Genomic DNA, 25925 nt, shown 5'->3' with positions numbered 1-25925 from the left:
TTTTAGGCCAAGTTAGAGTAAGAAGAGTATAGTAGTCTTATGGACAAAAAAGGAATTAATTTTATATACTCTTCTCACCTTGATTATGATTTTCGACCCTTTGCAGCTTATTTCGCGTAGCTCAGTGGTGGAAAAATGCAACGTGAAATACAGCCCTGTCACCTTATAGCACTTCTTCATGACTAGCATCAATTTCCAGTGTTAATATATTGTTACACCTCATCATTCAAGGTGATGAGATATGGCAATTTTAGGCCAAGTTAAACAGTATCGGTATAACGTAGCTGCGTAATACTGAATTTAATATAAACACTGATTTATGTGTTTCTGTTAAGTTTATATGACTCAAGTTTGCCTTAAATGCAGTTATTGTGGATAAAATTGTGTAATTTGATCGATATTTTCACCAGTGCATGACATATATACTCTTTACTGTAACTTTGCCCTAAAACTGCCATCTCTCATGACTGGTGAGTTCTTGCAGATGATAATCACTAGAATATGATGCTAGTCACAGAGAACAGCTATGGAAAGAATGTAGAGCCATAACATTGTCTTTTTTTTTTTTCCCCCCTGACACTGAGCTACGAGAAATAATCTGAAAATGGACGACGATCCTGGCTATTAATTAAGGTAAGAGAAGTATAATTTTGCCTAATAATGGATTTTCAAGTAAGCAGATTTTTACCATGGATGTAGGTGGTATATTGTATGGTAACAAATGAGAGCAATTTAAGTGTGTATCTGTGGCAAGATTGACGATTAACCTGTTTTGACTTCTACATGACACGAAATGATATCTGATAATGATGTTATGTGGATTCATGTGGTCTTCTGGCATTCCTATGACTAAAGCTGGCACTAGATGAAGCTATTAGGGATTTACATGTGCACTTGTAGCGAGCATTTATTCCTTGAACGACATTATCACCTCTACATGACACTAGCTTGGTGATGCCTAATATTGATTTTCGGGTTAGCGATTATTACTATACGTTTAGGTGTCTTTATCATGTCTCTGTGATTGAAAGTGACACAATATGAATCTATTAGAGAGTCTGGTGTGTATTTAGGATTCCAGTGACTCCATTACCCTAAATTTGACCTCTAAATGACGCCCTCCCTAGGTTGAGAAGTTGCCAAGCCATCCTGAGGTGGCTTGCTGGGGCTACAGTGTGGGGTGGAGGGGGGTCTTTTTCACACCATTTTCTAAGCTCTGTCTGACAATAATTTTATGATTATACCTTGAATATATTGACATGGGCGAGTGGATGTTTACATCTAGAGTAAAAATATAAAAGTGCATTCATTTCGCAAAAATGCATGTTTGAACCTCCTCCTATCGGGGGGAAAAATCTTGTGTTTCAGGGGTATGCTATTAGTATTATTTTCGTTATACCTGCGACATGACATGTCACTGTTTTAGTGCACAGGCCTAGAAATACCGCAAATTGAGACGTTCCTGTCATATGAAATCTGGAAAACAAATGATAACGTCAATATCTAACAAAATATGTCACGAAGGGGCGAGTTTTGATGCCTGGGTAGTCAGTTGTCGGGCGCTGGAGGCGCTCCTAGACGATGATCTGTTTTATAAATACCACGAGACTGGAGCCCCTGACCAAGGGTATGTTATGGCTTAAAATAACGATAATGTAATGTTTATCAAAGGCACCATAATTCAAAGTGTGAGAGCGAGAAGCACAGGTGCATCATGACAGCGGTGGGGGCGTGTGAGTGGCGCTGCGGTACTTTCGCGTCCTCGCCGTTGCATTGGTCCCCGCCTCGCACCGCCCCGCCACCAGTCTGCCCCGCCCCGCAATAGAGCATAGGCACGCCCGTAGCTATTTCGCTGCCCCGCACACGCTTTCTTCATTAAGGTTGCCATTTTAGCATTATCAAACCCCCTCAGACCGATGCCGTATTTTACATTGTATTTTAGCGATTCTTAGACGGTTTTACTTGATATTTTTTCCAACTGGAGGAGTTAAATACAGCCTTCTATAAACCCGTTAAACACCAAAATTATCTCCCGTCAACTAATGAGATGTTAATACGTCATCGGATTGAAGGGATTAACTCTTTGGCTGCGGGGGGTTACCATCGGCTCAATAAAATTTCCTACCATGAATTGGGACCATTAACGGGGAAAAATTCTTTAAGTTATAGCCAAAATGTTCGTGATATCAACGTTTTTTGTCATTTATTGAGCAGGACCAGTTTAACATTTCATTATTTTTTAAAATCTGGTGTTCTAACGTTTTTTGTATGAGGAGCTTTAATCTGCTAGCGTGTCATTACTAACGCTTTTTATGCTACGCTCATTGTTAACGTTTTTACACCCTGTACTGAAAAGAATATCAGTTATAGTTTTTAAATCTTGAAACGTCCACCTTGACAGTTTGGTGTACGAACGTTTTTGGCGCCACTATTTTCTTAGGCCTAATCAGGAAGTTCTCGGCTGAAACGTTCGTTCTCGCACAGGACCGATTTCACTCCACCTTGGCCCAGGTTTTCGTCCTTGTGCACCTTATTTCATAGCTCAGTCGCAGAAAGACAATGCTATGGCTGTTGTGTCTGTACCGTGGCACTTCCTGACTAGCACCATATTCGAGTGATTGATACATTTTTACGTGTTCATGATGGAGAGACTGCAGTTTTAGGCCAGGATAGAGTTGAGAATATATTGTTGCGTGTTCATAATGGAGAGACTTCAGTTTTAGGCCAGGATAGTTAAGAATATATTGTTGTGTGTTCATAATGGAGAGATTGCAGTTTTAGGCCAGGATGGAGTTAAAAAATATATTGCTGCGTGTTCATAATGGAGAGACCGCAGTTTTAGGCCAGGATGGAGTTAAAAATATATTGCTGCGTGTTCATAATGGAGAGACCGCAGTTTTAGGCCAGGATGGAGAGAGAGAGAAAAAAGTAGCTTAGTATATTAACGTTTTTGATGCATAAACTTTCGCGAGAACGGTAAAATCAACGTTCTTTAACCTCGACCAAATCATGATAGGCGAACGTTTACTGTGGCCTTACTGCTAAAGAAAATGAATTAGGAAGTTGCTTAAACGTTAATCGTGACAGTAAACGTTTCTGAAGCCATAACATGCTCGTGTGCGGTCAAGGAAGCTCCGTAACACATTTCCTTAGCTATTTATTTTTGGATATGGCTGGTTAACGTTTTTGAAGCCTTGCTCGTGTACGGTCAAGGAAGCTCCCTAACACATTTCCTTAGCTATTTATTTTTGGATATGGCTGGTTAGTATCTTAGAGTTATATATGATTGTTAGGATTTGTGATAGGACGGCAAGGTGTGATAAGCAAATAAATCGCTTAGGAAAGAGTGTTACGGAGCCCGACGAAAATAGCTACCCTTGAGCATTGATACGGCATTCAAATTAAAATACACTAAGTACTAAATTAACTTTTTTTTTCCAGAGTTTATTTCACCTTGCTAAATGGCAGAAAAAAAAGTGCTATATACAGTTCTACATCCTATCCACAGCACTTCTTCGTGACTATTATAGCATCATATTCTGTTAATCTGTTGTTACAGCTCAGCATTCAAGATGGGGATGGCAATTTCAGGCCAAGTTTGAGTAAAAAGTATAGTCACGAAGAAGTGCTATGGAAGATAATTTCAGGCCAAGTTAGGGTTAAATGAATATAGTCACGATGAAGTGCTATGGAAGGTAATTTTAGGCCAAGTTAGGGTGAAATGATTATACTGTATATTCAAGATGAGCTATGGAAGGGATGACAGTTTTAGGCGAAGTTAAAGAGTATAGTCACGAAGAAGTGCTGTGGGAAAGATGTAGAATCAGATTATGTGACTACCAAAAGACGAAAATCTGGGCCAGGTTAATGTGAAAGGCGTGTTGTTAAATGGCAGCCAAAGGGTTAGCCTATTATGAAACCTATTTATACTTTGGAAATACTCTAGTTGTTATAGTGATTCTCTCTCTCTCTCTCTCTCTCTCTCTCTCTCTCTCTCTCAGCTTAATTCTCACAACATAAGACTTTCTCAGCTTAATTCTCACAACATAGACTCACTCTCAGGTTAGCTTTCAAGGTAGATTTCTCTCTCTCTCTCTCTCTCTCTCTCTCTCTCTCTCTCTCTCTCTCATTATAAGTTAGATTCCCTCACTTTTTTTTTCTCTAATTCTTATAAGTTAGATTCTCTCTCTCATTAATTCTCAAGTTAGATCTCTCTCTCTATCACATTAATTCTCAAGTTAGTTTCTCTCTCTCTCTCTCATTAATTCTCAAGTTAGATCTCTCTCTCTATCACATTAATTCTCAAGTTAGTTTCTCTCTCTCTCTCTCTCTCTCTCTCTCTCTCTCTCTCTCTCATTAATTCTCAAGTTAGATTTCTCTCTTTCTCTCTCTATCACACATTAATTCTCAAGTTAGTTTCTCATATTATTAGTTTCTCTCTCTCTCTCTGAGATTAGTTCTCAAGTTAGATTTCTCTCTCAGATTAGTTCTCGAGTTAGATTTCTCTCTCTGAGATTAGTTCTCAAGTTAGATTTCTCTCTCTCAGATTAGTTCTCGAGTTAGATTTCTCTCTCAGATTAGTTCTCAAGTTAGATTTCTCTCAGATTAGTTCTCAAGTTAGATTTCTCTCTCATTAGTTCTCAAGTTAGATTTCTCTCAGATTAGTTCTCGAGTTAGATTTCTCTCTCAGATTAGTTCTCAAGTTAGATTTCTCTCAGATTAGTTCTCGAGTTAGATTTCTCTCAGATTAGTTCTCGAGTTAGTTTTCTCTCTCTTTCTCTCTCTCTCTCTCTCTCTCTCTCTCTCTCTCTCTCCCCCTCTCCCTCTCAGCCAATCCCTTCTCCCCTCGCAGCCATGTCAGAGGAGGAGACGCTGGCAGATGAGGCCATGGAGGAGGAGGACACGGAGAAAGAAGATTCGGAAGACAAGGAGGAACCAGCCAAGAAGAGAAGCAAGAAGGCAGCAGGGAAAGCCAAAGAGAAAGGTGGGGGGTGGGGAGGACGGTATATAAATGGGTGTCTGGGTTGGTATATGGGATTAGGGGACGCCCTGAGTGGTGGGTGCGAGCTCCACTGACTGCCACTTGGGGTATGGTTGGATCAGTGGTCTTCTCCCTTCAGTGATTGATATTCCTCCTTCAGTAATTGACATTCCTCCTTCAGTAATTGATATTCCTCCTTCAGTAATTAATTATTCCTTCAGTAATTGATATTTCTCCTTCAGTAATTAATATTCCTCCTCCAGTAATTGATATTCCTCCAGTAATTAATATTCCTCCTCCAGTAATTGACATTCCTCCTTCAGTAATTTATATTCCCCCTTCAGTAATTGATATTCCTCCTTCAGTAATTAATATTCCTCCTTCAGTAATTGATAGTCCTCCTTCAGTACATGATATTCCTCAAGTAATTGATATTCCTCCTTCAGTAATTGATATTCCTCCTTCAGTAAATGATATTCCTCCTTCAGTAATTGATATTCCTCCTTCAGTAATTAATATTCCTCCTTCAGTAAATGATATTCCTCCTTCAGTAATTGATATTCCTCCTTCAGTAAATGATATTCCTCCTTCAGTAATTAATATTCCTCCTTCAGTAAATGATATTCCTCCTTCAGTAAATGATATTCCTCCTTCAGTAAATGATATTCCTCCTTCAGACATGTGATGGTAAAGAATGCATTTATTTATGCTTTTATTTATTTAAAAAAACCAAGGAGAAAGGTGGGAATCTCTCTCTCTCTCTCTCTCTCTCTAAAAAAAAAAAAAAACTAATGATAATACAATAATAATAATAATAGTAAATAATAATGATAATAGTAATACAAGAATAATAATAATAATAATAATAATTTCATATAAACTTGAACATTGGTTAAGAATAATTCGTAAAAATAATTTGCTAAGGATTTTTTATATACTTTTTTAACTCTAACTTTGCCTAACATTGCCATCTCATCGTCTGTAGTAAATCAGCACTAAAATATGATGCTAGTCACGAAGAAGTGCTATTAATGTAATCTTTAGTGCTGTCTTCTGCCGCTCACACTACGAAAAGATGAAAGTTTGGGCCAAGTTAAGGTGAAAGGAGTATAGCAGTGAAATGGCATAGATTTAAATATATATATATAATGTTCGTAGCCCTAGGTAGGTATAGACAGGGGGGCAGAGATAGATAGATAGAGGCTTATAGATAGATAGATAGAGGCGTATAGATAGATAGAGGCTAATAGATAGATAGATAGAGGCTTATAGATAGATAGAGGCTTATAGATAGATAGATAGAGGAGCATAGATAGATAGAGGAGCATAGATAGATAGATAGAGGAGTATAGATAGAGGCTAATAGATAGGTAGAGGCTTATAGATAGATAGAGGCTAATAGATAGATAGAGGCTTATAGATAGATAGAGGCTAATAGATAGGTAGAGGCTTATAGATAGATAGAGGCTAATAGATAGATAGACGCTGAGATAGAGGAGCATAGAGGCATATAGACTGATAGATAGGCCTAGAGAGAGACTTACAGATAGATAGATAGACAGAGGCATACATAAAGACAGGCTGAGAAAGATGCAGGCTAGATAGATAGACAGAGGCATACATAGGCTGAGAAAGATGCAGGCTAGATAGATAGATAGATAGACAGAGGCATACATAGGCTGAGAAAGATGCAGGCTAGATAGATAGATAGATAAGAGGTGTAGATAGCTAAAAGACAGGCTGAGAAAGATGCAGGCTAGATAGATAGATAGATAGAGGTGTAGATAGATAAAGATTGAGGCTGGGAAAGAAACTGGCATAGATAGATACGCTTAGATAGATAGATTAATAGATAGACTTAGATAGTGTAGATATGTTTTAATAGATTGCCGATAGATACACGGATTGATAGTGGAAGTAGATAAATGGATAGATAGTATATGCTGTGATAGACTTAAATGATATGGTAGGTAAGCTGATAGATAGATACTGATAGATATATTATGGCCTGATAGATGTAAATGATAGATATATTATGGAATGATAGATGTAAATGATAGATATATTATAGACTGATAGATGTAATTGATAGATAGTTTATGGCCTGATAGATGTAAATGATAGATATATTATGGACTGATAGATGTAAATGATAGATATAGACTGATAGATGTAAATGATAGATATATTATGGCCTGATAGATGTAAATGATAGATATATTATGGCCTGATAGATGTAAATGATAGATATATTATGGCCTGATAGATGTAAATGATAGATATATTATGGACTGATAGATGTAGTTGATAGATATATAGATACATTAGTGGGTTTAAATATAGACTGATAGATAGATAATATTCCAATAGACATTCGATAGATAAATGATGCTTATAAAACTGAGCCGATAGATAGAAACGCTAATAGATGTAAGCTGATAGATGCAACGATAGACACGTGGGTAATCTCAAAACTGATAGATAGGGTTAGATATATTGATAAAAGTGCAAATAGATATACACCGATAGATATGGTGAGAAGACAGCTGATAGATAGATTTTAGAGATTACAGACTTTAGATAGATATACAGACTAGATAGATAGACAGTAGATAGATAGACAGACTTTAGATAGATATATTGACTTTAGATAGATAGACAATAGATAGATATACAGACTTTAGATACATATACAGACAGGCTTTAGATAGATAGACAGACAGGTTTTAGATAGACTAGATAGATATACAGACAGGCTTTAGATAGAGATACAGACAGGCTTTAGATAGACTTTAGATAGATATACAGACTTTAGATAGATAAACAGACTAGATAGATAGATTGACAGTAGATAGATATACAGACAGGCTTTAGATAGATAGACAGTCTTTAGATAGATAGACTTTAGATAGATATACAGACACTTTAGATAGATATACAGATAGACTTTAGATAGATATACAGATAGACTTTAGATAGATATACAGACAGACTTTTGATAGATATACAGACAGACTTTAGATAGATACAGATAGACTTTCGATAGATATACAGATAGACTTTAGATAGATATACAGACACTTTAGATAGATATACAGATAGACTTTAGATAGATATACAGACAGACTTTAGATAGATATACAGACAGACTTTAGATAGATATACAGACAGACTTTAGATAGATATACAGACAGACTTTAGATAGATATACAGATAGACTTTAGATAGATACAGATAGACTTTCGATAGATATACAGAGAGACTTTAGATAGATAGACAGACAGACTTTAGATAGATAGAATTAGATAGATATGTAGATAGATTTTAGATATCTCGCCACTGAATGCTGTCACAATAGATTAACACTTGAATATCATGCTAGTCACGAAGAAGTGCTATGGGAAGGATGTAAAGCCATAATATTTTTCTGCCACTGAGCTACGTGAAATAAGCTGCATAAGGACGAAAATCTGGGCCAAGTTTGGATAGATAGATAGATAGATAAATAGATAGATTTAGATAGATAAATATAGTTAGATAGATATGGGTAGTTAGATATAGATAGATAGTGTGATGAAATTATATACTGTATTGATTGATAGATTAAGCATTTGCACCATCATCATCATTATCATCACCATCATCATCACTATCATCACAGTCACCACCACCACCACCATCATCATTTGTCACCACCACCACCACCATCATCATTTGTCACCACCACCACCACCATCATCATTTGTCACCACCACCACCACCATCATTTGTCACCACCACCACCACCATCATCATTTGTCACCACCACCACCACCACCATCATCATTTGTCACCACCACCACCATCATCATTTGTCACCACCACCACCACCATCATCATTTGTCACCACCACCACCACCACCATTTGTCACCACCACCACCACCATCATTTGTCACCACCACCACTACCACCATCATTTATTACCACCACCATCATCACCATCATCATTTATCACCACCACCACCAAGCTAAAACTCCCGCACGCCCCCGAACAGACGCTAAAGGTAAGAAGAAGAAACGCGCCGTCAAGAAACACCCCAAAACTATTGAGATGGTGGTGGAGGCGATTGACAACATGAACGAGCGTCAGGGGTCGTCAGTGCAGGCCATAAAGGCATATATCCTTCAGAATTTCAAAACGGTTCGCTCAGATATGATAAAAACGATGATGAAGAGGGCCTTTACGCAGGGCCTGGCGCAGAACGTCCTGGCCAGACCCAAAGGACAAGGCGACACGCAGGTGGGTCCCTGTCACAACTTTGGCACTAATTCCCACTGTCATGTCACCACTTTGGCACTAATATGCAGTCATGTCACCACTTTGGCACTAATATTCAGTCATGTCACCACTTTGGCACTAATATGCAGTCATGTCACCACTTTGGCACTAATATGCACTGTCATGTCACCACTTTGACACTAATATGCAGTCATGTCACCACTTTGGCACTAATATGCACTCTCCTGTCACCACTTTGGCACTAATATGCACTCTCCTGTCACCACTTTGGCACTAATATGCAGTCATGTCACCACTTTGGCACTAATATGCACTGTCCTGTCACCACTTTGGCACTAATATGCAGTCATGTCACCACTTTGACACTAATATGTACTGTCATGTCACCACTTTGGCACTATTATACACTGTCCTGTCACCACTTTGGCACTTATACCCACTGTCATGTCACCACTTTGGCACCAATATTGTCATTTCACACGCTTGTCCTTTATGTCACTGCTTTGGCACTTATACCCACTGTCATGTCACCACTTTGGCACTAATTTCAGGTCATTTCATCGGCTCGTCCTTCAAGTCACCACTTTGGCACTTATACCCACTGTCATGTCACCACTTTGGCACTAACACTGTCATGTCACCACTGTGGCACTAACACTGTCATGTCACCACTGTGGCACTAACACTGTCATGTCACCACTTTGGCACTTATACCCACTGTCATGTCACCACTTTGGCCCTAACACTGTCATGTCACCACTTTGGCACTAACACTGTCATGTCACTACTTTGGCACTTATACCCACTGTCATGTCACCACTTTGGCCCTAACACTGTCATGTCACCACTTTGGCACATACCCACTGTCATGTCACCACTTTGGCACTAATACGCACTATCATATTTCCCCCTTGACTTCACCATCATCGTCATCCACTCCCTCCTTCGTAATCACAGGGTAGTTTTGACAGCTGGGTAGGTCCGCCGGCTGGTTATATCAGTGCCACCACCTGAAGACATCCCCCTCTGGCACGGCAGATGGTGTTTAACGTATAATAAATTTTTGACTACAGGTGATGAGTGGACGGTACCTGCTGGGGAAGGCGGCCATGTCTGAAGAGGATGAGGTGATGCCGCAACAGTCTAAAAGGGCTAAGGACGCGCAGGTGAGTGGCTGGGATGGTGGTGATGATGATGATGATGGTGGTGGTGATGATGATGATGGTGGTGGTGGTGATGATAATGGTGGTGGTGGTGGTGATGATGATGATGGTGATGATGATGATGATGGTGGTGGTGGTGGTGGTGATGATGGTGGTGATGATGATGGTGATGATGATGATTTACTGAATAGGCAGGCTGCTAGAGATTGAGCAGTGTGGAGAGCCGCCATTAGGTGACACAGCATATCGGAGCCATTATGAAGAAAATGAAGTGTGTGTGTGTGTGTGATGTGGCAAGGGTAAACCAGCTCTACTGTTGGATGACCTTCAAGTGGTGAGAAGCAGTCCCTTCTCCCCATAGAGGCAAAGATACAAGTAAATGTGTGTGTGTGTGTGTGAGAGAGAGAGAGAGAGAGAGATGATGTGGCAAGGGTAAACCAGCTCTACTGTTGGATGACCTTCGATTGGTGAGCAGCAGTCCCTTCTCCCCATAGAGGCAAAGATACAAGTAAATGTGTGTGTGTGTGTGTGTGTGAGAGAGAGAGAGATATGATGTGGCAAGGGTAAACCAGCTCTACTGTTGGATGACCTTCGAGTGGTGAGGAGCAGTCCCTTTTCCCCTTAGAGGCAAAGATACAAGTAAATGTGTGTGTGTGTGTGTGTGTGTGTGTGTGTGTGTGTGTGTGTGTGTGTGTGTGTGTGTGTGTGAGAGAGAGAGAGATATGATGTGGCAAGGGTAAACCAGCTCTACTGTTGAATGACCTTCAGGTGGTGAGGAGCAGTCCCTTCTCCCCATAGAGGCTAAGATACAAGTAAGTGTGTGTGTGTGTGTGAGATATGATGTGGCAAGGGTAAACCAGCTCTACTGTTGGATGACCTTCAGGTGGTGAGGAGCAGTCCCTTCTCCCCATAGAGGCAAAGATACAAGTAAATGTGTGTGTGTGTGTGTGATGAGTACAGTAATTTGGGGAGTGTGTTGGCCCGTCTTGCTTACCTCCTTAAGGGTTTTTTAAAAAGCCTAGTTATATAGATTGACATACATTTTTTATCAACTACACACATATTTATCTACTACATACATTTATATCTAATACATTTTTATCTACCTCATTCAATAGTCTATCTATCTATCTATCTATAGCCCGACGCCCTAATCCCGCAAAGGGTGGCCGCAGACAAAACGCCTCCAAGTCGCTCTGTCACCCACCATTTGACTACCCTCCCCCCAACTCACCCCTCCCCTCCCTCATATACCTCTCAACTCCATCCCTCCACCTCATCCTCGGTCTCCTCCACCTCATCCTCGGTCTACCCCTCCCTCTCCCTCCCTCCACCTCATCCTCGGTCTACCCCTCCCTCTCCCTCCCTCCACCTCACCTACATACACCCTCTTAGTCAGTCTTTCATTCTCCATTCTCTTCACATGTCCAAACCACCATTCAATAGTGATGTGTCAAAATAAATCACTAGGTAAAAGGTGTTAGGTAAGAGAACAGCATCCCCCAATCCACTGTAATTGTCCCTCCAGATGCTGAAGGCAAAGAAGAAGGGGAAGAAAGGGAAGAAGAAGAAGACTGGAGGAGGGTCGCGGAAGAAGACCACTCACAGGAAGAGGAAGTAGTGTGGTGCGCTGCTGGAGGCCTCCCCGAACACCCCTTCCTCAGTGATTTATTTTTGGGAGAGGGCTGGTTAATATCCCAGAGTATGGGGCTATTGGAAGGATTTACTTATCACGGAGCCACCACCACGTGAAGGCACCCTCGGGGGGGGTCTTTCCGGAGGTAAATAAAACATTGTAGCAGTAGTAGAGAGAGAGAGAAAGGGAGAGAGAGAGAGAGAGAGAGAGAAAGGAAGAGAGAGAGAGAGAGTAGCGAAAATTAAACCATGTGAATTTTTATATTTCATTATAGGTCACATATTACCCAAATTTTCATCATTCATTATTTTAGCGAAATTTATATATATATGTTTATGTCCTGTATATTTTGCAGGTTTGTATTGTGTCATAGCATTTGTTTTTTGTTTTAACTCTGTCATTGCAATTGTATTTTGAAAAAGTGCAAAAATATATACCCCTTCCCCCCAACCCTCCATCATTCCTTCCCTGTCCTTCCATTCCTCTATTCCATCCCCTTCCATTCCTTCCCCTTTCACTCCTTCACCCCCCAACCCCCCACTCCTTCCCCTTCCTTCCACTCCTCCCCAACCCCCCACTCCTTCCCTGTCCTTCCATTCCTCCCCTCAACCCTCCACTCCTTCCCCTTTCACTCCTTCACTCCTCCAACCCTCCACTCCTTCCCCTTCCTTCCACTCCTCCCCAACCCTCCACTCCTTCCCTGTCCTTCCACTCCACCCCCCAACCCTCCACTCCTTCCTCTTCCTTCCAGTCCTCCTCCCCTCAACCCTCCACTCCTTCCCCTTTCACTCCTCCCCCCAACCCTCCACTTCTTCCTCTTCCACTCCTTCCCAACCCTCCACTCCTTCCCCTTTCACTCCTTCACCCCCCAACCCTCCACTCCTTCCCTGTCCTTTCACCCCCCAACCCTCCACTTCTTCCTCTTCCACTCCTCCAACCCTCCACTCCTTCCCTGTCCTTCCACTCCTCCAACCCTCCACTCCTTCCCTTTCCTTCCACTCCTCGTATATATCAATGTATCCGCCATATTATTTTTTACATCTTGCAGAAATTCATTTATATTAAAAATTATATATATATATATATTGTGGTGTCGGTGCATCGTGGCAGATATTTTTCTATGTTTATTTGCAGCAAAGAAATGTGTTGTTGCAGAGATCTATGTATCAAAGAAGTTTTACGTTGCAAATCAAAGAAAATTTTTGTTGCAGAGATTTATGTGTATCAAATATATTTTATGTTGCAGGACTATGTTGATAATTAATGTGCATCAAAGAAATATTATGTTGCAGGAATTTGTGCATCAAAGAAATTGTACTGTCTGTTGCAAAAATGTACCTGTATCATTGGCATTGCAATTTGATGTATGTTGCAGGAATTTTGTGCATCAAAGAAATACTCTTGCAGGAAATTATGCATCAAAGAAATATTATGTTGCAAAAATGTCCAATTAGCAATGCAATTTAGTGTATCTTGAAATGTGTCTGTCTGTCAGTGTTTTTTAGATTATATATTGTACAAATCTACTGTTTTTTGCAACTTAGCGCATCCTTGTGTGTCTGTCTATCTATTGCCAGGCGCCTTAATCCCGTACGGGGTGGCCACAAACAAATCGCCTCCACGTCGCCCTGTCCCCTGCCATTTCACTGCTCTGCTCCCAGTTCACACCCCCCTCACTCAAATACCTCTGCAATCCATCCCTCGATCTCATCCTTGGCGTCCCCCTCCACCTCAATCACATACACTCTCCTCGCCAGTCTCTCACTCTCTATTCTCTCCACATGTCCAAACCACCTCATTGTGTTTCTCCTAATGCTTCCTATCACATCCACATCCACACCACAACGCTCCTTCACTTCCTCATTTGTCAGTCTGTCTCTCCATGTAACTCCACATGCACCTCACTTACATACACTCTCCTCATCAGTCTCTCACTCTCCATCCTCTCCACATGGCCAAACCACCTCAGTGTGTTTCTCCTAATGCTTCCTATCACATCCACACCACAATGCTCCTTCACTTCCTCATTTGTCAGTCTGTCTCTCCATGTAACTCCACATGCACCTCACTTACATACACTCTCCTCATCAGTCTCTCACTCTCCATCCTCTCCACGTGGCCAAACCACCTCAGTGTGTTTCTCCTAACGCTTCCTATCCTAGTGTGTACAGCTATCAACCATCCTTTTATGTTGCAAAATATTATGTGCAATTGAACATATATGTTGCAGGAAATCATATATATCTAGGTAGCATTTTTGGTGGTCTTTCTCATTATTTTGGTTTTTCTTTCTCTTTTTTTTTACTTAGTCCCCTTTTTATTTATGAGTTGGGGGGAGGGCAGTGGAATGACGGGGGACAAGGGAACTTTTTTTTTTTTTTGACATTGGGCACAGACTTCACAGCCTGCACTCAAGGCCCATTAGTCCTACCTACCGTACACCTCTACATGTCACCACTTCGTCGCTAACCCCCACCATCCATATTGAATATGTATTAGAAGAGGGGCTAGGGCTGTCTCATACAGGACTGGTGCATTGGTATTAGCGGGGGTATTTTTACAACACCACCACCGTCCATACTGAATACATGCTAGGGCTGTCTCATACAGGACTGGTGTATTGGTATTAGCGGGGGTATTTTTACAACACCACCGTCCATACTGAATACATGCTAGGGCTGTCTCATACAGGACTGGTGTATTGGTATTAGCGGGGGTATTTTTACAACACCACCGTCCATACTGAATACATGCTAGGGCTGTCTCATACAGGACTGGTGTATTGGTATTAGCGGGGGTATTTTTACAACACCACCGTCCATACTGAATACATGCTAGGGCTGTCTCATACAGGACTGGTGTATTGGTATTAGCGGGGGTATTTTTACAACACTACCACCGTCCATATTGAATACATGCTAGGGCTGTCTCATACAGGACTGGTGTATTGGTATTAGCGAGGGTATTTTTACGACATGTCGGCTGGTCTTCTGGTAGATCAGTAAAGCCTGATTTAATGAAATTCAAATCCTTAAACTGTTCCCTGCCCCAGCCGGGATTCGAACCTGGGTCCATTAGGACTGCAGGCCAGCTCTCTACCGACTGAGCCACCTGAGAGCAGCACTACATCGAGTGAGTGGATGGTGAGTGCCCCCACCTACCATTATTATTATTATTATTATTATTATTATTATTATTATTATTATTATTGCCGTGGTGGTAGGTGGGGGCACTCACCATCCACTCACTCAATGCAGTGCTGCTGTCAGGTGTCTTCCCTTTCCTCTCCTCCATCCTTCTTTCCTTCCATCCTCTTCTGTCTTTCTTTCCTTCATTCTTTCCTCTTCCTTCTGCCTGTGGGTGACTCTACACTGAGTGACAAGCCAAATGGTTTCCTGTACACCAGGAAACCATTTACTACGCTGGGTGGTAACCATATAACCAAATTATGGCGCCTGGTGGTTTAGTGGGTAATTAAGGCGCTCCAATCGGATTGAGCCGGTGAAGGTTTATATCCAAGGGATGGTTGGGGTTTATTGCTCACGTAATGCCACTCAGGGATGAGTGAGGCTGGTCACTCAAATGTCAGGACCAACTTGCCTAGCCCCGGGCTCCTACGCTCTTCGTGGGGCAACTTAAGATTGGATGATGGATGGATTATTATTATCTCCAGTAAATAATAATGGAATAACTGACATTTATCATTTCTCTAGTACTGTAAGCTGTTGTTTTTATTCCTGTATTGGTGTATGAACCCCACCACACCTCATACACGGCTGGGAAACACCAGTCGGGATGGTGGTGGTGGTGGCGGCGGCAGTTGTGGTATACATAACATCTACACAATACCACAGTCCACCACAGTGACCTGTGTGATACCACTGTGGTTTGCTCCTGCGCTCATCTGCTGCCTAGTGACCACCTCACCAAAGACATTAGGGAACACCTCGCCACCTACACGGTAGTAGTACAGTACGGTACATGATAGTACAATGCAGTACAGTTATGATGAAGGATGTACATTGGAGTACAGTGATGTCGAAGAGCAACAAAGAGCACAATACCACAGTCCACCACAGTGACGTGTGTGATGTCACTGGTTGGCTGCTGCCCTAACCACCTCCAGTTGGGGAGCACGGTAGCTCGGTGGTAGGGTGTCGGGCTCGTAATCGTGAGGTTGCGAGTTCCCGCCCCGCCCGGTGGCTACTGTGCTGGTAGGGGTAGCGCTCTCCTGTAACCCTAGCAGAGCTATATGATCTGATGAGGTCTAGCTCGGGGATTAATCCCCCCTAACCACCTCCAGCCCGCTGACCACCTCACCAAAGACACATCCCCAGTCCCTGGTGGTGATGATGGCAAACGTGGCAGCATCACACCACCCCCACCACAGCACGTCCCCTGCCCTTCGTGACGTCCGGTGCTGCCCACCTCTCATGTCTATTATCTCTGCCCCTCCTTCCCCTCCCATCCCTTCGTAGTCCCCACCCACCACGCACTCCCCTGGCCTGCCCTTGCACCTCACGTCGTGTAATTTAGTGTTGCGGTATGAGACGCCGATCTGGCCGGTACACAGCAACTGAAACTGCCGTGCTGCGGGTGTGTTGGGACTCAGCCGGATGTGGACCCGCCCTCCTATTGACCATCCCCAGGCCAGGTGAAGGTGGACCAGGGTGGAGGAGGGGTCCATGGCCCCCACCACCTCACTCACCTGCACAACACAACAACGTCAGTCACGGAGGCAGAGACAGGAAGATACACACACAAAAAGCTGGAGGCAAGGAGAGGAGGGAGGGAGGAAAGGAGAAGTGTGAGCAAATGAAGTGGAGGGGAGGTGGAGGAGGGCGCCATGGCAAGGTTAGAGCATGTGGCAGCAGGAGAGATAGAGAGAGAGAGAGAGAGAGAGACTGGTGTTATAATAATACAGGAGAGAGGGAGAGAGAGAGAGAGAGAGAGAGAGAGAGAGAGAGAGGCATGGAAGTGACTGCAGGCGGCACTAGAGAAGTTTATAGGAAAACTTATTCTACGGAAAAAAAAAAGTGTTTGGAAGGCTGCAGCAGACAGAATGAGAATACTGAATATAAATCTAGTTCATCACACACACACACACACACACACACACATTGTTTGTATGGGATAAGAGAGCAACAAGAGGACACGGAATGAAACAGAAGTCAAGCTGCTTGAAGGATATCAAGAAATATAGTTTTCCTTATAGATGTACAGACCTGTGGAACAGCCTGGACAAAGAGATCGTCTAATCTAAAAACTTAAACGAGTTTAAAGCAAACTTTGACTTACTGAGAAACAGAGACGGGACCCCACGAGAGTAGCTCATTTCCTGTATATCACAATTAGGTAAATACAGTTAGGTAAATTAGGTAAATACACACACACACACACACACACACACACACACACACACACACACACACACAATCTAAGCTGTTTTACAGCTACATCCGAAGCAAAAGCAATTTAAAGATAAAATACAGTCCATTACGGATGAGGGATCATCTATAGCCCACACACGAGAAAAGATATTTGTGGAGCACTGAATAAAAACTTCCAATTAGTTTTTAGAAAAGAAAATAATTTTGAAGGTGATTGTGGAACATGCATGCCCACACGTATTACAAGATATACAAATATCCAAAAAAGAAGTACAGGATGAGTTAAGTCAGAGCTGTCAAACTGGCGGCACGCGGGCCACATGTGACCCTTAAAGAGGAAAGGAGTGGCCGGCGATGACTTAAGAAAAAATGAGAAGTAATAAAAGGAAAATCCCATAAAATTTGTCATTTGATCATGTGGAGAAATATTATGGCACTGTAAGGAAATATTTTTTTTATAATCTAATTGATAAAAATACCATTTGAATAATTTATTGGTGAAACAATGTCACGATACATTAGCGATACTTGAAGCAGAGGCCAATGCCACTACAAAGGTTAGAAGGCGTACCGAACTTTTCCGAAAGTTTGAATAGGCTGCGGCTTTGCCGGCTTTCATGATATTAATATTAGATTCATTCAACAAGTTTCTAATATTATATTGCAAATTTAAAATTTGCATGCACTTTAAAGTAATAAAGTATATTACACTGTGCAAATATAGTTCACTAATCTGATGGAAATCTGGAAACAGTATTTCTTATTTTGATAATTTCGGACGAAGTGCAAAACGTAAACACGCTCGTCTACACTGCCTGGATTATACGTACCACAATTTCGGGTGAGTTGATGCTTGCTTAACCGGTAATATCCTATTGTTTCTACATTAATATGAGGTCAATGGTTACTGTAGCTTATACTGAACGGGAATAAAAGTTGTCAGAGAGAGTAGTAACCAGCTGAAATTGATAATAAAGGATACTGACGGTCAGTTGCAAAATTACACGTTATAAATTAAACTTTGAGGTGTAAACCATGTTTGGTTTTAAATAATATATATATATATCACACATCACTATGTACTCCTTTTATATACCTGCGCTAATTTTGATGAGGTTATGTAGACCTGGCCCGCAGACGATCAACAGAACCGAAGAGTGGGCCTTGGGAAGGATTGAGTTTGACACCACTGAGTTAAGTAATTTAGACAGGAAAAGCAAATGGTCCTGACGAATTTTCAGGTTGGGTGTTACATGAATGTGCAAAGGAGTTAAGCAGACCATTGTATTTAATATTCAAGGAATCCATAGGTCAAGGTAAACTACATGATATTTTGAAGAAAGCAAACATTGTTCCCCTATTCAAGAAAGGGAATAGACGGAATCCACTAAACTACCGACCAGTATCACTGACCAGTATTGTAAGTAAGATACTGGAAAAGCGGACAAAAAAAGTTTGGGTAAACCATCTAGAACACAATATGATTAACAGAAAGACAGTTTGGTTTTAGAAAGGGAAAATCTTGTGTTGGTAATCTGTTAAGCTGCTATGATAGAGCTGCAGAAACATTACAGAAAAGAGAAGGATGGGTGGACAGTATCTATTTAGATTTCAAGAAAGCTTTTGACAGAGTACCACAGCAAAGACTTTTATGGAAACTGTACCATCAAGGAGGAATCCGAGGCAAACTGTATTGTTAGATGCAAGATTTTCTCTGAGAAGGGAAATGAGAACAGTACTAAGGGGAAATTACTCATCATGGAAGGAAGTGATTAGCAGAGTTCCACAGGGCTCAGTGCTGGCACCAATCATGTTTTTAGTGTATATAAATGATACAGACAGTAACACTGGAAATGAAAGCTATCTAAATATGTTTGCAGATGATGCAAAAATACAAAGGAGAATTACTAACACAGACTCTTGTAAAGAGCTACAAGAAGAATTAAATAAACTTCATGAATGGGGTAATACATGGCAAATGGAATTCAATGTGGACAAGTGTCATGTAATGAAGTTTGGTAAAAGTGAGGAAAGGCCTGAGTCGGATTATAAGTTAGGAAGATCAACCCTACACACATCAGAAAGAGAGAAGGACATGGGAGTGATTATCAATAACAGACTATCTCCAGCTGACCACATCAGTGAGAAGGTACGGAACATGTATACACTGCTTGCTTATATAAGAATAGCATTCACATACATAAATGAAGACATGCTGAGAAAGATATTAACATCATTCATCAGACCAACCCTGGAGTATGCATCAGTAGTCCGGAGTCCTCATCTCAAAAAACACATAGACAAGATTGAAAAAGTTCAAAGGGCCGCTACATGACGGGTAACAAGCTAAAGGGATCTAAGCTATGAAGAAAGACTAGAAAAACTGAATCTACCAGCACTACAGGAGAGAAGGAAAAGAGGAGACATGATTATGCTGTATAAATGCATGTCAGGGAAGGAGAAAATAGACATAAATGATTACTTAACATATGGGGAAGCATCAGCAAGAGGACACTGCAAAAAACTGCATAAAAAGAGAGGCAATAAAGATGTAAGGAAATTTAGTTACCCAAATAGGGTAACTGATCAGTGGAATGCACTACTGAGTGAAATACCGGTAGTGTGTGCCAAAACCATTCATAAATTTAAGGATATGTATGATAAGAATGGTTTAAGACACGGGACGGTACGAGCTTGACTCATTCCTGTAAAGATACAATTAGGTAAGAACACACACACACACACACACACACACAGCTGTTTAGGTACTTCACCGGTACGTTAAAGATGGCCGAAAATGTAAACAATGAGGGAATGGAATTTCAAGGATTTGATGCTAATACTAATGTCATGGACCTGGTGAAAACATTAATTATGAGGATTAGTGAACTCGAAAAAAAAGTAGAGAATCTAGTGATAAAGGATGTGTCAGGAAATACGGAAACCACCATACAGAGTCTAATCCAGTCCAACGAAACAGCCAATGAAGAGATTAAGAATTTGAAGAGGGAAAATGTTGAACTGAGGAGGAAACTTGAAGAGAGTACTAATAAAACGGAGAAGGTGAGTAATGTACTAGAAGAACACAAGGCAAAGTGGGCACACGTAGAAGAAGAACAGAAAGAAGTGGTCAGCTTAAGAGAGATCATCCAGGAAGAAAGGGAAATGAACAAGAAAGAAATGGAAGAAAATGTAGTGAAAATACTGAAGAAAAAAGAGAAAATAGTGAGAGAAACTGTAGAAAGGAACAGATGTGTGGTAGTATTTGGAAACAGGGAAGAGGAAGAAAAGGTTAGGTTCGCAAGACTCGAGAGAGACACGAACATGGTGAGAGGAATATTAGGCAAGATTGACCCCGAAGGAGACAAGTGGGTAAAAGAAATTGAGGAAGTAAGGAGGGTAGGACCTTATAAGAAGGGGGAAACAAGACCAATGAGAGTCAAGTTTACATCAGAAAGTGTAATAAATGAGATACTTAAAGTGACCTGGAAATTAAGCAAAGAGGCGGGGATGGAAAATATTATAATAAGAAAAGATCTGAATGAAGAAGAAAGAGAAGTTTTAAAATCATTAAAGGAAGAAGTAAAGGAAAAAAATGATAAGAGGACAGAGGAAGAACGTAATACTTTTTTTTGGAGAGTATTGGATATGAAAGTAAGGAAAGGGTATTTAAGGAAATAGAAGTGAAGGAAACTAGGGGGATGGTTGTGAAAGATCAGAAGTTGAAGAAGTGGTACGGACAGAGAGTAGGAGAGAAGAGGGTATTAATAATGTCAAAAATAATTTGAAGGTGATATATACTAATGTTGATGGTTTCATATCGACAAGGATCGAAATTAATGATTTCTTGAGAGAACATGAACCTGATGTCATGTGCCTTGTAGAGACAAAATTAAGAGAAGATATTGATGTTCATTTGGGAGATGGTAAATACAAACTGTGGAGAAAAGACAGGAAAGAAAAAAAGGGAGGAGGAGTGATGATAGCAGTGAAGAACAACATAAATGTAGATACTGTGGAAATGGGAGAAGGCAGGGCTGAAGTGATATATATGAAATTAGAAACTGGAGAGAATGTTAAGAGAGATATGGCGGTAGTGTATGTTCCCCCAAAGACGAGAGCATGGAAGGATGACGAATACCATGAGATGTTGTCAGATATGGCTAGCTACTTGCAAAAAATAATTGAGAAAAGCAATAATATAATTTTGGTGGGTGACTTTAATTGTAAAGAGGTGAACTGGGAGGAATGGTACTCGGGAGGCGGCGAGGATTCGTGGGGTACTATGTTATTAAATATAATAATGAATAATGTGATGACGCAGTGGGTCAAAGAAGAGACACGGTTTCGAGGTGAGGACACACCAGCAAGGTTAGATTTACTGTTCACCAAAGAACCTGATGTAATAGAATCATTGGAATATCTCTGTCCTTTGGGAAAAAGTGATCACGTGGTCATTGAGTTCCAGATGTTAATAGGAAACGTCGAGCCAAGAGACGAGCTTCATAGACAGGGAAGATACAACTTTGGCAAAGCAAATTTTACAGGATTGAGAAACTTTTTGAAAATGCGGATTGGAGAAAATTCAGAGAAACAAGAGAGATACGGAGGAAGTGGGATATCTTTCTAGACCTCTATAACTTGGGAGTGGAAAAATTTGTACCAAGAGTAAGAGGGAAAGAAAACAGGAAAAAGGAGTGGTTTAATAGAAGGTGTATGATAGCCAAAAAGAGAGAGATAAGGCGTGGAACAATTGGAGAAAGAGAGGTAACGACAGAACAAAGGAAGAATATAAAAGAACAAGAAACGAATACACAAGAATACGTAGGGAAGAAGAAAGGAATTTTGAAAAAGGTATAATTGACAAATGCAAGGATGAACCCAAACTGTTTTATAGATTTGTTAATGGCAAACTGAAACAAAAGGAAGGAATCACCAAGCTGAAAGTAGATGGAGAGGTCTTTAAGGATGTGGCAATGCAAGCAGAAATAATGAACAAACGTTTCCAGTCAGTTTTCACTAAAGAAAAGGAGCTTGTGGAAGGGGAGGGAGTGATTAGAAATGTTCCGGTGATGAAAGATATAAAAAAGTGGAGGTGCAGGAAGTGTATAAATTACTGGAAACTCAAGATGTAAGGAAAGCCCCAGGACCTGATGGAATTTCTAATTGGGTACTGAAGGAATGCAGAGAACAACTGGCGGATAAAATTCACAGCTTAATTGTATGCTCACTGGAAGAGGGAAAGTGCCAAAAGAATGGAAGAGGGCAAATGTGGTACCAATTTACAAGGGGGGAAACAGGGAAGAACCCCTGAATTATAGACCAGTGTCTCTAACCAGCATGGTCGCAAAATTGTGTGAGAGAATCCTGAAAGACAGATGGATAAAATATCTGGAAGAGATGAATATTTTGGCTGAATGTCAGTTTGGATTCAGAAGTGGAAGGTCATGTGTTTCAAACTTGTTGAGCTTTTACTCAAGAAGCGATTGATGTGGTACAGGAGAGAGATGGTTGGGTGGATTGTGTGTACTTAGACTTAGAGAAGGCCTTTGACAAGGTACCTCATAAGAGACTAATGTGGAAACTAGAATATATAGGAGGACTAAAGGGGAAACTTCTGGAATGGATGAGAGACTTTTTGAGAGACAGACAAATGAGGACAGTAATAAAGGAAAAGATGTCTGGATGGAGGGAAGTAACAAGTGGAGTCCCTCAAGGCTCAGTGTTGGCGCCAGTAATGTTCCTGATTTACGTAAATGATATGGTAGATGGAGTGAACAGTTATGCGAGTCTGTTTGCTGATGATGTAAAGATCTTGAGGAAGATAGAGGTTGAGGAGGATTGTAAAATACTGCAGGAGGATTTGGATAGGATACACAATTGGAGCCGGACGTGGGAAATGAAATTTAATGTAAAGAAATGTAAAATATTGGAAATGGGTAAAAGTACCAGGAGACCATCACTGAATTATTTTTTGGGTAATGAATTAATCACAAAAAGGAGAGAAGAGAAAGATTTGGGAGTGCTGGTCCAAGATAGTTTGTCACCAGAAAAGCACATTAACAAGATAGTTGGAGAGACTTATAAGCTCTTGACTAACATAAGAGTAGCATTTCATTATATGGATGAGGAAATGATGAAAAAATTGATAGTGGCCATGATCCGCCCCAGGTTAGAATATGCAGCGGTAGTGTGGTGCCCACACAAAAAGAAAGATATAAACAAGATTGAGAGAATACAAAGAACAGCAACCAAGATGGTCCCCAGTCTGACAGACCTGTCATACAGAGAGAGGCTGGAAAAACTGGATTTGCCTTCGTTAGAGGAAAGGAGAAAGAGGGGAGACATGATTGCGGTGTTCAGGACCATGGTGGGAGTAGATAAAATTGACAAAGAAGATCTGTTTGTATGGGATAAGAGAGCAACAAGAGGACATGGAATGAAATTGAAAAAGTCAAGCTGCTTGAAGGATATCAAGAAATATAGCTTTCCTTACAGAAGTATAGACTTATGGAATAGCCTGGACAAAGAGATCCTCCAGTCTAAAAGCTTAAACGAGTTTAAAGTTAAATTCGACTTACTGAGAAACAGCGACGGAAACCCACGAGCATAGTACATTCCGTGTATATCACAATTAGGTATATTCCTAAATATTTGAAACGACTTAGACAAAGAGGTGGTGCATGAGAAAAACATTCATGTGTGTAAAGGTAGACTTGATAAATGTGGATATGGAGACAGGACAACACGAGCATTGCTCAATTCCTGTATACTACAAATAGGTAAATACAAATAGGTAAATACAAACTACAGAGCACTATATTTCCTGAGTCTTGATCGCACCCCCTCCCCCACCGACACCTCGCCTCCACCCCTAAGTTGAACCACAAGTATTGGGTTTCTAGTCAGAGTTCTCTTCCAGTAAGCATTGTCAGTTTAGTGTTGTGTCAGCTGAATATTTGTTATTTTTTAAAGAAAGTTCTAACTTCTTGTGGCAGTAAATCTATCCTAACATGTTTTTTTTTCTTTCATTCTTTACATATTTTAGCAGTACTGTTTGTGGTAGGTGGAGGCGCCAACCATCCACTCAGTAATACGTTTAGGTGGCTCTACATGGAGTGACATGACAGACTGTTGCTTTCTTTAGTACTTTGTGTGTATGTATTCAAATAACGTGGTGTAGTGCAAGGTCTGATGAGTATCCCATTAGATCTTGACAGGGACGAGGTAACCAAAACTGATGAGTGAATATATCTATCTATTGCCAGACGCCATAATCCGGTAAGGGGTGGCCATTTGACTTTGAGTTATTTCTTTTACGGGGAGGGGCACTAACCTTCCACCAACCCACTTGTTGACACGTAGGGAGCACGTATGGTTTGGTTATATGGTTACCACCCAGCGCTGTAAACGGTTTCTTGGCATACAGGAAACCATTTGGCTTGTCACTCAATGTAAAGCCACCTGTAAAGGAAAGAAAAGCAATAAGAAGTGACAGGAAAGATGGGAGAGATAGGAAGAGAGGAGGGCAGGCACAGAAAAAGAATGATAAAGGCAAAGGAAGAAGTAGGCAGCACTACATCAAGTGAGTGGATGATGGTCACCACCACCTGTGAGTCAACATAGCAAAACCGAAATCAGTGTCCTACTTTTCCGCTAGATCTCGAGATTTTCGCTAACATTTTGGCATCACATTTTCACCTCTAGCTACAAGAAATATAGACTTAGGACAGAGGATTTCCCTAAGTCTATCTATCTATCTATCTACAGCGCGACGCCCTAATCCCGCAAAGGGTGGCTGCAGACAAAACACCTCCAAGTCACTCTGTCACCCACCATTTGACTACCCTCCCCCCAACTCACCCCTCCCTCCCTCATATACCTCTCAACTCCATCCCTCCACCTCATCCTCGGTCTACCCCTCCCTCTCCCTCCCTCCACCTCACCTACACACACCCTCTTAGTCGGTCAAGAATTTGTGATATTCTATACTTTTTTTTTTTCCAGCAACAGTTTGAGTAGTTTGGTAGTTTGTGGTTATGTAGCAGTATTTGAGAGCAAGCTTATTGTTATATTATAGTGTTACCAACGTTTGACAGTTAACAGAAATTAACTCTGGAGGCTTTACAAAGTTTTTTTTGACAATATAAGGTCTGTATTTTTTTCTAGCTAGTTTTAAGCAACGTTGGGTCTGGTTAGTACTTGGATGGGTGACCGCCTGGGAACACCAGATGCTGTTGGCATACCGTTCTCCCTACGTGTCAAGTGGGGTTGGTGGAGGATTAGTGCCCCTCCCTGTAAAACAATTAACTCTAAGCCCTTGGCCACCCTGTTTGGGATACATGGCGTCTGGCAATGAATGAATGATTGAATTGAAGAGTTTATTAATGTTGCATCATTCTAATGGATTTTTAAAGCAAGTTTAGTGGTATTTGTGAGACTGAACTTTCTGTTAGGGGTTGAAACGACAGTAGG

General features: G+C 41.0%; 3 protein-coding genes across 4 annotated transcripts in view; 2 read left to right on the top strand and 1 right to left on the bottom strand.

Moving 5' to 3' along the window:
* Positions 1–1817: 1817 nt before the first annotated feature.
* LOC145394114 (histone H1-beta, late embryonic-like) lies at positions 1818–13551 on the top strand. Its single transcript, XM_080268097.1, has 5 exons — positions 1818–1880; positions 4853–4984; positions 9017–9261; positions 10335–10427; positions 11953–13551. The coding sequence occupies exons 2-5, from the start codon at positions 4855–4857 to the stop codon at positions 12043–12045; spliced, it is 561 nt and encodes a 186-aa protein (XP_080124223.1). The 5' UTR covers positions 1818–1880; positions 4853–4854; the 3' UTR covers positions 12046–13551.
* A 2788-nt stretch (positions 13552–16339) lies between these two features.
* On the bottom strand, positions 16340–16747 carry LOC145393853 (uncharacterized). The gene has a single exon (XM_080267910.1). It carries the CDS (start codon positions 16745–16747, stop codon positions 16340–16342), a length of 408 nt encoding a protein of 135 aa, XP_080124036.1.
* Positions 16748–18252: 1505 nt separating this feature from the next.
* The window catches only part of l(2)37Cb (DEAH-box helicase 16 lethal (2) 37Cb), a 32911-nt gene continuing 25238 nt past the window's right edge, over positions 18253–25925 (top strand). Inside the window, exon 1 of one of the 2 annotated variants that reach the window (XM_080267671.1) lies at positions 18253–18291. The gene's annotated coding sequence lies outside the window, so the exon portion shown is untranslated. The remainder of the gene's footprint in view (positions 18292–25925) is intronic. The other variant, XM_080267662.1, reaches the window with a different exon arrangement.

Source organism: Coenobita brevimanus, chromosome 3, assembly GCF_032717465.1.
Source record: "Coenobita brevimanus isolate Jiangsu-jjx chromosome 3, ASM3271746v2, whole genome shotgun sequence".
NCBI classification, from domain to species: domain Eukaryota; kingdom Metazoa; phylum Arthropoda; class Malacostraca; order Decapoda; family Coenobitidae; genus Coenobita; species Coenobita brevimanus.
This window is presented reverse-complemented; position numbering and strand designations above follow the sequence as displayed.